Genomic DNA, 13384 nt, shown 5'->3' on the forward strand with positions numbered 1-13384 from the left:
CAGTCAGGTCAAGACCCTGGTGAGGATGACGAACACACGCAGATGAGCTTCCCCGAGACGGTTTCTGACAGTTTGTGATCCTCACCAGGGTGGTCTGCAGTTGTGAGGCCGGTTGGACGTACTGCCAAATTCTCTAAAACGACGTTGGAGGCGGCTTATAGTTGAAAAATGAACATTAAATTATCTTGCAACAGCTCTGGTGGACATTCCTTCAGCCAGCATACCAATTGCACGCTCCCTCAAAACTTGAGACATCTTTGCAATTGTGTTGTGTGACAAAACTGCACATTTTAGACTTGCCTATTATGTCCCCAGCACAAGGTGCACCTGTGTAATGATCATGCTGTTTAATCAGCTTCTTGAAATGCCACTCCTGTCAGGTGGATGGATTATCTTGGCAAAGGTGAAATGCTCACTAACAGGAATGTAAACAAATTTGAGCACAATAATTGAGAGAAATAAGCGTTTTGTGCATATGGAAAATGTCTGGGATCTTTTATTTCAGCTCATGAAACATGGGACAAACACTTTACATGTTGCGTTTATATTTTTGTTCAGTGTACATCGGGTTTGTGCGTGAGAGAGCGAAAATGAGATAGGGGTTGTAACTAAATTAGTAAACAAGATTGTGCCTAATAAAATTAAGCACAAAAATAAAATTGTTTCAGGACCATGGACAGCTATGCGAGCCATCGCGGAGAAAAGCGCTCACCTAGATTCAGCACTGGCGGGCCCACGCCCTGTATTGCTAGTGGGCTAAATTATGAATGTGAAATGTCAGAATAATAGTAGAGAGAATTATTTATTTCAGCTTTTCTTTCTTTCATCACATTCCCAGTGGGTCAGAAGTTTACATACACTCAATTAGTATTTGGTAGCATTGCCTTTAAATTGTTTAACGTTTCTGGTAGCCTTCCACAAGCTTCCCACAATAAGTTGTTGGGTTGGGTGAATTTTGGCCCATTTCTCCTGACAGAGCTGGTGTAACTGAGTCAGGTTTGTAGGCCTCCATGCTCGCACAAGCTTTTTTAGTTGTGCCCACAAATGTTCTATAGAATTGAGGTCAGGGCTTTGTGATGGCCACTCCAATACCTTGACATTGTTGTCCTTAAGTCATTTTGCCACAACTTTAGAAGTATGCTTGGGGTCATTATCCATTTGGAAGACCCATTTGCGACAAAGCTTTAACTTCCTGACTGATGTCTTGAGATGTTGCTTCAATATATCCACATCATTTTCCTTCCTCATAATGCCAATCTATTTTGTGAAGTGCACCAGTCCCTCCTGCAGCAAAGCACCCCCACAGCATGATGCTGCCACCCCTGTGCTTCACGGTTGGGATGGTGTTCTTCGGCTTGCAAGCATTCCCCTTTTTCCTCCAAACATAACGATGGTCATTATGGCCAAACAGTTCTATTTTTGTTCCATCAGACCAGAGGACATTTCACCAAAAAGTACGATCTTTGTCCCCATGTGGAGTTGCAAACCGTAGTCTGGCTTTTTTATGGCGTTTTTGGAGCAGTGGCTTCTTCCTTGCTGAGCGGCCTTTCGGGTAATGTTGATATAGGACTCGTTTTACTGTGGATATAGATACTTTTGTACCTGTTTCCTCCAGCATCTTCACAAGGTCTTTTGCTGTTGTTCTGGGATTGATTTGCACTTTTCGCACCAAAGTACGTTCATCTCTAGGAGACAGAACGCGTCTCCTTCCTGAGCGGTATGACGGCTGCGTGGTCCCATGGTGTTTATACTTGCGTACTATTGTTTGTACAGATGAACGTGGTACCTTCAGGCATTTGGACATTTCTCCCAAGAATGAACCAGACTTGTGGAGGTCTACACATTTTTTTCTGAGGTCTTGGCTGATTTCTTTTGATTTTCCCATGATGTCAAGCAAAGAGGCACTGAGTTTGAAGGTAGGCCTTGAAATACATCCACAGGTACACCGCCAATTGACTCAAATGATGTCAATTAGCCTATCAGAAGCTTCTAAAGCCATGACATCATTTTCTGGAATTTTCCAAGCTGTTTAAAGGCACAGTCAACTTAGTGTATGTAAACTTCTGACCCACTGGAATTGTGATACAGTGAATAATAAATGAAATAATATGTCTGTAAACAATTGATGGAAAAATTACTTTTGTCATGCACAAAGTAGATGTCCTAACCGACTTGCCAAAACTATAGTTTGTTAACAAGACAATTGTGGAGTGGTTGAAAAACAAGTTTTAATGACTCCAACCTAAGTGTATGTAAACTTCCGACTTCAACTGTACATGTGGGTAGAGGTAAAGTGACTACGCATAGATAATAAACAGAGAGTAGCAGCAGCATAAAATGAGGGGGTGGGGGGGTGGGACAATGCAAATAGTCTGGGTAGCCATTTGTTTAGCTGTTCAGGAGTCTTATGGCTTGGGGGTAGAAGCTGTAGTTTACTTCGCTACTTGAGTCATCTCTCTCTCCATGCCGCTTTCCACACAGACCTAGCCCCACCCCCTGTCACTCAAGGAGCGCATTTGGAGGAGGGATGGAGGGCTGGGAAGATGGCGGAAGCAGAAGTGTCGTTTGAAGTTAAAAGCACGTCGAGTACAGTTAGAGAGAAAGATGAGTGGACAACAGTGAAGTCCAAGAATTGTTGTGGAAAATGAGTCTGATGAATCGTTGCTTGTTTGAGTACGTTTTTTGGATAAGGATGTTTATTTGGGAAACCCTTTTGATGTCACGATGATGGTGAGAAGGCGTTGGGGAAAGTGGATGCAGTCAAAGTAACCAGGAGTGGTATGGTGTTGATATCGTGTGTATCTAAAGAGCAAAAGGAGTGTGCATTATGGCTCGCAGAACTATCGACGTATGAAGTGGACGGCTTTGATTTTCGGAGCAGGGCACCGGTAAAAGGTGTCATCTCTGGCGTCCCGTTGGACATTGATAATCAATATCTTAGGCTAAAAATTCCAGTAGTTAATGCACGTTGCTTGACCCGTATGGAGAATGGGAAAAAGGAGCAAAGTTTATCTGTATTATTGATGTTTGATGAGTATTTACCACCCTATGTCAAGTTGGGATATATAAGATACGCTGTAAGAGCGTTCGTGCAAAACTCGATGCAATTCAAGAAGTGTAAAAAGTTTGGCCATGTGTCAAGTGTTTGCAGACGGAAGGAATATGTTATTGAAGAGTCTGTGAATGTAAAATGGTAAAGTGGTGGGGATCATATTTCCAAATTCCCTGAGTGCCCTGTTAGGGTGAAAGAGGTTGAGGTGTCAAGGATCAGGGCTGTACAGCAAATCTCCTATGTGGAGCCGGTGAAGAGAGTTGAAGGAGCAAGAGGCCACTGTTCTGAAGAAGATATGGTGGCGGATGCACCAGAACCAGTTGCAAATGTTTTATGTCAATCAAGTGATCTGGATACACTTATTGTGAAGAACGTGGATTTTGTAGCATTTATAGCCACAGTTATTAATTGTACTGAGAACTCTAATGGGGAGTTGAAGGGAGTCAAGGGACTGTGCATCCAGTTGAGTTGTGCTTCCTGTTGCTGCGTCAATGATGGTTCTCTCATCTTGCTGATATCCCTTCCTGGTCCAATCTTCTCTCCACTTCTGATTGCACCAGATCCACCACTTCAAAGAACTCACGTCTCCATCTGAGTTCTCCACCACTTCAGTCTCCATTGTGTGGCGATAGCGGGCTGGGGTTCTGCTCACTCTGGGGGGTGCCTTGTCTGTGGGCATCTTGAGGCCGATTTGGATAGCACATGCCATCACCTTGGTCATAAATGGAAATATTCTTAATTCATATTTTAAATCAGGCTGTCATTGTTATACATTTTTATTTGGATTTCTTCATTGTTACAATTGTATTATCTTTGTTTTATATATGTACTAATATGTCATATTAGTACATTAGTATCTATGTTTTGCATGTGTTTTAACCTTGTGTTCTCTATGTGTAGCGTTTTGCCACAACACCCCTACTTCCCGCGGCTATAGGCTTGGGCGATATACGGTTTGTTCCGTAAACCGGGGTATTTCGAAATACAGATGGTATAATTTTCAATACCGTTTAACAAATATATATTATTAATTGTTTTGGGGGGAGGGGGAAGTGTGGGGGGGGGGGGGTTGCGTGCTACGCCACTGCTTATATCTATAAGTTAAGTATAACTATAAGAAATCTAAAATGTGTCAAATAAATGATATCCAGCTCAGGGCTGCAGCTATGCATTTGGTTTGCTAACTTGCTAGATGTCAAGCTCAAGCTTATTGGTTACAGCAGAGACATTCAATCCCCAAGATCCCTGTTACCTTAATTGTTTTGTGCGTAAAAAAAAGTGTTTCTTTATTTTTTATAGCACCCGTGTGCACTTCCGGTAATACCGTATACCCCGGAATGGTGCAGAAACGGTATGACGGTATGAAAATCTATACTGCCCAACCCTAATGTTAATGCCTTCTGATCATAGCACAACTGTCATCCTATCATTTTCCAAAATATCAGATGTTTATGTTTTTATTGAGTCTTTTGTTGAGTCCTCTCTGAGTCTTTGTAAACAAACAATAGTACCAAAATATATTTAAACCTGAAATCCGTAATGGTGAAACTGCCACGTCCGTTTTGGATATAAACAACAAAGAAGTTACTGCAAACAACGAACACAGTTTTTCCCCTCGGACATCATTACACACGCAATAGAACAGCAGAATATGTACTGCAATTTTTTAACCACACAGCTCAACGCACCTCACCTCCATTTAATTCACAAAACAAAAACAATAACAAAGCTGCTGGGGCTGTGCTTTTTTACTGATTAGTTTACTGACTCTTCGCTGTGTACCACATGAGTCCCGTCAGCCATGCTATGCATCCATGGTTACATTTCCTCATCCCCATCCCTGTTTTTTACTTAACTAAGTGGCTGTTGAAATTACCGATTGGGCTTTTGACACAGATCTGCTTGAACCACAGCAAGGCAATGATCTGCCCATACAATATTAAGTAAGTAGGAGCCGGAACAGCTCATAGGAGCAGGAGCCCATATCCTGTTTCTGTAGCGTGAGGCAGCTTGATGTACAAGTACACCACCTGGACGGGATGCTAGTCTATCGCAGGGCCTTACCCCGGCCAATCTATCTGCCGAGTGCCAAGCAGAGACGCATTTGGTCCCATTTTTTACAGTCTTTGGTATGACTCGGCCAGGGATCGAACTCCCAATCTCAGGGCGGACACTTACCACAAGGCCAGTGAGGTGGTTGCCCATTCAATAGGCTAATCTACAAAACTGTGGTATTACAGATACATTCTTGTAAAATCTACTCCATTCACTTATGGCATTCAACAATTACATGAATGCTCATGGGGCTCTTAGTAACAACAGTACAGCGTGGACAATTAGTGGCATAATCTGTAACCACTATGGTGAATAATGAATAGCAGACCTGGGTTCAAATCCTATTTGATTAAATGCCCACAAGAGCGGATAATAATAGTGGCGCCGGAGGGGATGGCTGCCGTTTTACGGGCTCCTAAACAACTGTGCTATGTTGTTTGTTTTTTCGCATTGTTTGTCATTTATTTTGTACATAATGTTGCTGCTTCCGTCTCTTATGACCGAAAAGAGCTTCTGGACATAAGAACAGCTATTACTCACCTCGAACTGGACAAAGATTTTTTATTTAATGAGTCCGACGCGAACGATTTACTGCTTTCCCGAGACCAGGCCCAAATCCCTGTCATTAGCATGAAGAAAATACAGAAATACAGGGGGCGGAGGTCGGGGTGCCTTGTGAGAATTCGTCAGCGAGTGGGTAAACCGCCACTACCATCCGTCCTATTGGCCAATGTGCAATCACTGGAAAATAAACTGGATGATCTACGATCAAGACTATCCTACCAACAGGACATTAAAAGACCATACTATCTACCAAGAGAGATCTCATCTATATTATTCGTAGCCGTCCATTTACCACCACAAACCGATGCTGGCACTAAGACCGCACTCAACGATCTGTATAAGGCCATAAGCAAACAAGAAAATGCTCATCCAGAAGCGGCGCTCCTAGTGGCCGGGGACTTTAATGCAGGCAAACTTAAATCAATTTTACCTTATTTCTACCAGCATGTCACATGTGCAACCAGAATAAAAAAAACACTAGACCACCTTTACTCCACACACAGAGACGCATACAAAGCACTCCCTTACTCTCCATTTGTCAAATCTGACCATAATTTGACCAAAAACTGCTTACAAACAAAAACTAAAGTGGTCAGATGACGCGGACGCTACGCTACAGGACGGTTTTGCTATCACAGACTGGAATATGTTCCGGGATTAATCCAATGGCATTGAGGAGTACACCACATCAGTCACTGGCTTCATCAAGAAGTGCATCAACGAAGTCATCCCCACAGTGACTGTACATACATACCCCAACCAGAAGTCATGGATTATAGGCAACATCCGCACCGAGCTAAAGGCTAGAGCTGCCGCTTTACCAGATGAGCTAAATGCCTTTTATGCTCGCTTCGAGGCAAGCAACACTAAAGCATACGAGAGCACCAGCTGTTCCGGACGACTGTGTGATCACGCTATCCATAGCCGATGTGAGTAAGATCTTTAAACAGGTCAACATTCACAAGGCCGCGGGGCCAGACGGATTACCAGCACATGTACTCAGAGCATGCGCTGACCAACTGGCAAGTGTCTTCACTGACATTTTCAACATGTCCCTGACTGAGTCTGTAATACCAACATGTTTCAAGCAGACCACCATAGTCCCTGTGCCCAAGAAAGCGAAGGTAACCTGCCTAAATGACCACATCCCCGTAGCACTCACGTCAGTAGCCATGAAGTGCTTTGAAATGCTGGTCATGGCTCAAATCAACAACATCATCCCGGAAACCCTAGACCCACTCCAATTCGCATACCGCCCCAACAGATCCACAGATGACGCAATCTCAATCGCACTCCACACTGCCCTTTCCCACCTGGACAAAAGGAACACCTATGTGAGAATGCTGTTCATTGACTACAGCTCAGCGTTCAACACCATAGTGCCCACAAAGCTCATCACTAAGCTAAGGACCCTGGGACTAAACACCTCCCTCTGTAACTGGATCCTGGACTTCCTGACGGCTGTGCCACGCTGACCCTCAATACTGGTGCACCTCAGGGGTGCATGCTTAGTCCCCTCCTGTACTCCCTGTTCACCCACGACTGCGTGGCCAAGCACGACTCCAACACCATCATTAAGTTTGCTGACGACACAACAGTGGTAGGCCTGATCACCGACAACGATGAGACAGGCTATAGGGAGGAGGTCAGAGACCTGGCCGTGTGGTGCCAGGATAACAACCTCTCCCTCAATGTGAGCAACACAAAGGAGCTGATCGTGGACTACAGGAAAAGGAGGGCCGAACACGCCCCCATTCACATCGACGAGGCTGTAGTGGAGCGGGTCGAGAGTTTCAAGTTCCTTGGTGTCCACATCACCAACGAACTATCATGGTCCAAACACACCAAGACAGTCGTGAAGAGGGCATGACAACACCTTTCCCCCTCAGGAGACTTAAAAGATTTGGCATGGGTCCCCAGATCCTAAAAAAGTTATAGAGCTGCACCATCGAGAGCATCCTGACCGGTTGCATCAATGCCTGGTATGGCAACTGCTCAGCATCCGACCGTAAGGCGCTACAGAGGGTAGTGCATACGGCCCAGTATACTAGGCGGTGTCAGAGGAAGGCCCAAAAAATGTTCTAAGACTCCAGTCACCCGAGTCATAGACTGTTCTCTCTGCTACCGCACGGCAAGTGGTACCGGAGCGCCAAATCTAGGTCCAAAAGGCTCCTTAACAGCTTCAAGCCATAAGACTGCTGAACAATTAATAAAATGGCCACCTGGACACTGCTGCTACTCGCTGTTTATTATCTACAGTGAGGGAAAAAAGTATTTGATCCCCTGCTGATTTTGTACGTTTGCCCACTGACAAAGACATGATCAGTTTATAATTTTAATGGTAGGTTTATTTGAACAGTGAGAGACAGAATAACAAAAAAATACAGAAAAATGCATGTCAGAAATGGTATAAATTGATTTGCATTTTAATGAGGGAAATAAGTATTTGACCCCTCTGCAAAACATGACTTAGTACTTGGTGGCAAAACCCTTGTTGGCAATTACAGAGGTCAGACGTTTCTTGTAGTTTCTAGGTTTGCACACATCTCAGGAGGGATTTTGTCCCACTCCTCTTTGCAGATCTTCTCCAAGTCATTAAGGTTTCGAGGCTGACGTTTGGCAAATCGAACCTTCAGCTCCCTCCACAGATTTTCTATGGGATTAAGGTCTGGAGACTGGCTAGGCCACTCCAGGACCTTAATGTGCTTCTTCTTGAGCCACTCCTTTGTTGCCTTGGCCGTGTGTTTTGGGTCATTGTCATGCTGGAATACCCATCCACGACCCATTTTCAATGCCCTGGCTGAGGGAAGGAGGTTCTCACCCAAGATTTGACGGTACATGGCCGGTCCTTTGTCCCTTTGATGCGGTGAAGTTGTCCTGTCCCCTTAGCAGAACCCCCCCCCCCCCCCAAAGCATAATGTTTCCACCTCCATGTTTGACAGTGGGGATGGTGTTCTTGGGGTCATAGGCAGCATTCCTCCTCCTACAAACACGGCGAGTTGAGTTGATGCCAAAGAGCTCCATTTTGGTCTCATCTGACCACAACACCTTCACCCTGTTCTCCTCTGAATCATTCAGATGTTCATTGGCAAACTTCAGACGGGCATGTATATGTGCTTTCTTGAGCAGGGGAACCTTGCGGGCGCTGCAGGATTTCAGTACTTCACGGCGTAGTGTGTTACCAATTGTTTTCTTGGTGACTATGGTCCCAGTTGCCTTGAGATCATTGACAAGATCCTCCCGTGTAGTTCTGGGCTGATTCCTCACCCTTCTCATGATCATTGCAACTCCACGAGGTGAGATCTTGCATGGAGCCCCAGGCCGAGGGAGATTGACAGTTCTTTTGTGTTTCTTCCATTTGCGAATAATCGCACCAACTGTTGTCACCTTCTCACCAAGCTGCTTGGCGATGGTCTTGTAGCCCATTCCAGCCTTGTGTAGGTCTACAATCTTGTCCCTGACATCCTTGGAGAGCTCTTTGGTCTTGGCCATGGTGGAGAGTTTGGAATCTGATTGATTGATTGCTTCTGTGGACAGGTGTCTTTTATACATGTAACAAGCTGAGATTAGGAGCACTCCCTTTAAGAGTGTGCTCCTAATCTCAGCTCGTTACCTGTATAAAAGACACCTGGGAGCCAGAAATCTTTCTGATTGAGAGGGGGTCAAATACTTATTTCCCTCATTAAAATGCAAATCAATTTATAACATTTTTGACATGCGTTTTTCTGGATTTTGTTGTTGTTATTCTGTCTCTCACTGTTCAAATAAACCTACCATTAAAATTATAGACTGATCATGTCTTTGTCATTGGGCAAACGTAAAAAAACAGCAGGGGATCAAATACTTTTTCCCCCTCACTGTATGCATAGTCAGTTTACCCCTACCTAAATGTACAAATTACCTCGACTAACCTGTACCCTGCACATTGTATGTAGCCTCGTTATTGTTATTTTATTGTGTTACTTTTTATTTTATTTTTTACTTTAGTTTATTTCGTAAATATTTTCTTAAATCAATTTTTTTAACGCCATTGTTGGTTAAGGGCTTGTAAGTCAGCATTTCACTGTAAGGTTGTATTCGGCACATGTGACAAATAAAATGCCCATAGCTTAGCCTACCCATGATGTTGACCAAGGATTTAAGTCAATAAATCATTGTTTTTAGTCAAAGTATGATATATTTGAGGTTGAAGTGGGAACTCCGTAGTATTAACTTCTGATATTTTCCATGCCAGTGCCATGTGTTTCCCCTATGATATGACGTGCTAATACTTTTCAGTCTACTTTTCTTTTCAGGGCTGGGTTTTATTTTAATGTTACCACCCACCAGCATGTCATTGTTAATTAATCAGAAACACCTGCAAAGTTCTTCCTCGTCACAACTAGTGACTGAGCTGAGAAATATAATAGATCATCTTTGGCTGAGCCAAACAGCTTTTCGCTGTAGCCTACACTTGGCTGCCTGAGCCATGGAGCAAATTAAAACATGTTTAATCACCTCCACTTTTTTACCAACAACTCATTATAATCCATTGGATACCGTCAAAGACTACGCTAAATCTGTGTCCAGGAAACCTCCCCCTCAAAGTATTTTAAAGATTTCTAATAGTATTTGAACCCAGGTTTGCTGAATAACAAGAGAGAGAAAAAAATGAGTTTCCATACTTCATACATTCTTATTTAACAGATATTATTTAGTCAGGTTCATGGATCTTGATCATATTGATACCTAGGGGTCATACATGCTTATGACAAGTCTTACAATGCATAACCACATCATAATGCATTATGCCTGGCTGCAGTCTTTGGGTATTGCTAATCTGTTACCTGCACATTTATTGGCAGAATAATAATGCAATAGGAGACCTAATTTACAGTTAGCAGCTGAGCTGCTGTAATATCCTGGCAGCAATTCGTCGCACATGCATGCATCACGTTTTGAGCCATTGGGCAGAGTTATCAATGAATACAACGTAGCTATTCAAACATAACCGCACACTAACGGGATACAATTGTAAAAGTAATTTTCAGAAAATGTAGGCTAACTTGCACACCCACAAACTGCGCACACAGCAGCCAGCAAAACACTTGGGCGTATTCATTACAGAAACCGTTTACCGTTTAAGAATCAAACAGAAGCAAACAGAGCCAAAACCAGAGTTTCTATTGGACAACTTAATTTTGGTCTCTCCCCGTTTCGTTCCGCTTACTCCCGTTTAAGAAACGTTTTGCAACAGAATCGGGGTAATGAATACGACCCTGGTCTGGAAGTTTAGAACGTACTCAATATACAGTAGCTAGCTTCTATGTTCTTAGCTGTCGTAGTAAAAACATGCGTTTGGGCAATTCACAATGAACTAAAGACACAATTTAACAGCAACAGTCGTTAACGAATGTGTAGCTTCTCCAATTAGGAGTTTCTAAGTTCCTAACCTGACGCAAATCGTTCAATGTCCAGTCATCTGCTGACTAGCTACATGGCTAGCTAGCGTTAGCTCTTCCAAGATGTGCAACACGGTGTCCCCACAACAAGGCATGGGGACACCGTGATTGCTCTACTCCCTGCTTAAAGCAGCCACTTGCCACATAAAGAAAGCAAGAGTAAAATGTGCATAGCGCCAAATAGAACGGTAAGTCAAACAATACTTACCGAACAACAGAAAAATGAAATAAAAAGCAACTGTGTGTCCGACATCTGGGGTGTCAGGGATCATCATGCTAGACAGAGAGATATTGAAGTAAGCTGCTGACAGCCTTCGGTGTGGCTTTGACAGTGTTTGGAATGAAATGCTTTACTTTACCCACAATTTTTCGGACAAGAGAAGGTGACGAGATTGTTGGCCTCTTCGCCGCCTCTGGTGTGGCTCAGGCTCGCACTCTTGTGGGCAAATTCTGCACTGTTCATAGTCGTGAGGACTAGGCTACAATAACACAAGCCATTCCTCTTTTTGGGAGAACACAATTGTATCTATCAAAGCAAAACCCCACAAAGGATAACTGCGAAATGTAAAATATTGTCTTTATTTATATTAATATTTAATATCCCTGCCAAGAAGAATGGCGCCGGAGGAGATGGCTGCCTAACCAATTGTGTGTAACTTATTTTGTACATAATGTTTCTGGCACCGTCTCTTATGACCGAAAAGAGCTTCTGGATATCGGGACAGCGATTACTCACCTCGTACTGGACAAATATTTTTTCTCTAATGAGACCCGAAGGATTTACTTCAGACACCCAACAATGCCCAAATCCCCGTCATTCAAGGGTTTTTCTTTATATTTACTATTTTCTACATTGTAGAATAATAGTGAAGACATCAACACTATGAAATAACACATATGGAATCATGTAGTAACCAAAAAAGTGTTAAATCAAAATATATTTTATATTTCAGATTCTTCAAATAGCCACCCTTTGCCTTGATGACAGCTTTGCACACCACACCAATCCCAAATCCGCCCAACATGGCTAGCCCATACCAATCCCACATCAGTCCAACACGGGCCAGTCTATACCAGTCTAACATGGTCCACACTAAGCCCAACACGGGCCAGTCCACACTAAGCCCAACACGGGCTAGCCTACGACACAAGCCCAACACAGGCTAGCCCACACAAAGCCCACACACAGTTATTTTTGTGCAACCATTACTGAGTCTTTTGTGTGATACCCACATTTAAAAAATATTTTACACTGCCAATGATGAAGTCTTTAAAAATACTTACGTAAGTGTATGTGTCATATGAGAAACTTAGTCTTCATGTAATTTCATTTAAAGTGTAGCCTTACACAACCCAACTCTGAAATATGGTCCCTATCATAATGTGTTCTTTCTCCTTTCTTTCTATGCATGACATGTTAGCTGTAATGAGATTTCTTAATACTGTCGGAATGAGACTCGTGTCTGGCCTTTTGTAACTAGTTAATTGTTTATTGGAAGTTGTGTTTAGGCCTAGTTCCCACCCCTGCTCAAATTAACAGAATGTATAAACAACTTGAGGAGATTCCTGCTGCAGTCTACATGCTTTTGAGTTGCAGTGCATTCTTACGATCTGCATTACATTTCTCCCTACAGTGCTGTTGTATCTTTTGGATCCAAAAACACACTTGTGGGTGGGTAGCAGCCAGAAATCAGGTAATCGTTTTGTCTATAGCCACATTTACAATGTGGTTCTTTGTTGGACACACAAACACTTTACATGTTTCATTTCATCATCCATAATCATTCACCAAAATTGTGCTACAGGCCCAAACCTGAAGTCAAACATAAAAAACAAATTTTGCCAAATTACAAAATTACAGTATATATTGGTTTCCTTACCCTGTCAGCAGTATATGGACAAGGTAAGACTGCAATTCATGCTTTGGTTTTGTTTACCTGGCTACTGTTACCATATGCTAACTTTTTGGCATTTGTGGCACAATACCAATTCAAGCCAATATTCCAGCTTTTTTCACACTTTGCGGTTGGTGGAATGAACACAGTTGTGGTAACACTGTAATAACAGTGTTGTTTGTACACAGGTGACATACTTGGGTGAAAAGCAACAGTTTAGCATGGAACAGCTAACAGCCATGCCCCTGACCAAAATGAAGGCTACAGTCAAAACCAGTCTGCTGCATAAATTGACTGATTGTGTCCTCTTAAATCTTCCCAGGCTCCAGAATAGAATAGAATCACCAGCCCTCAAGGTTCGAAGTACTGCTGGTTTT

At 43.0% G+C, this 13384-nt stretch overlaps 1 protein-coding gene across 2 annotated transcripts in view; it reads right to left on the reverse strand.

The window, feature by feature from the left end:
• b3glcta (beta 3-glucosyltransferase a) overlaps window positions 1–11533 on the reverse strand; it is a 133023-nt gene extending 121490 nt beyond the window's left edge. Inside the window, exons 1-2 of one of the 2 annotated variants that reach the window (XM_084148132.1) lie at window positions 11472–11533; window positions 11321–11388 (exon numbers count right to left, since the gene is read on the reverse strand). In XM_084148132.1, the coding sequence (XP_084004258.1) occupies window positions 11321–11387 (67 nt within the window). In that variant the 5' untranslated portion in view covers window position 11388; window positions 11472–11533. The remainder of the gene's footprint in view (window positions 1–11320; window positions 11389–11471) is intronic. The other variant, XM_084148133.1, reaches the window with a different exon arrangement.
• Between the last annotated feature and the right edge of the window lie 1851 nt (window positions 11534–13384).

Source organism: Coregonus lavaretus (assembly GCF_964263955.1).
Source record: "Coregonus lavaretus genome assembly, chromosome: 30".
NCBI lineage: Eukaryota > Metazoa > Chordata > Actinopteri > Salmoniformes > Salmonidae > Coregonus > Coregonus lavaretus.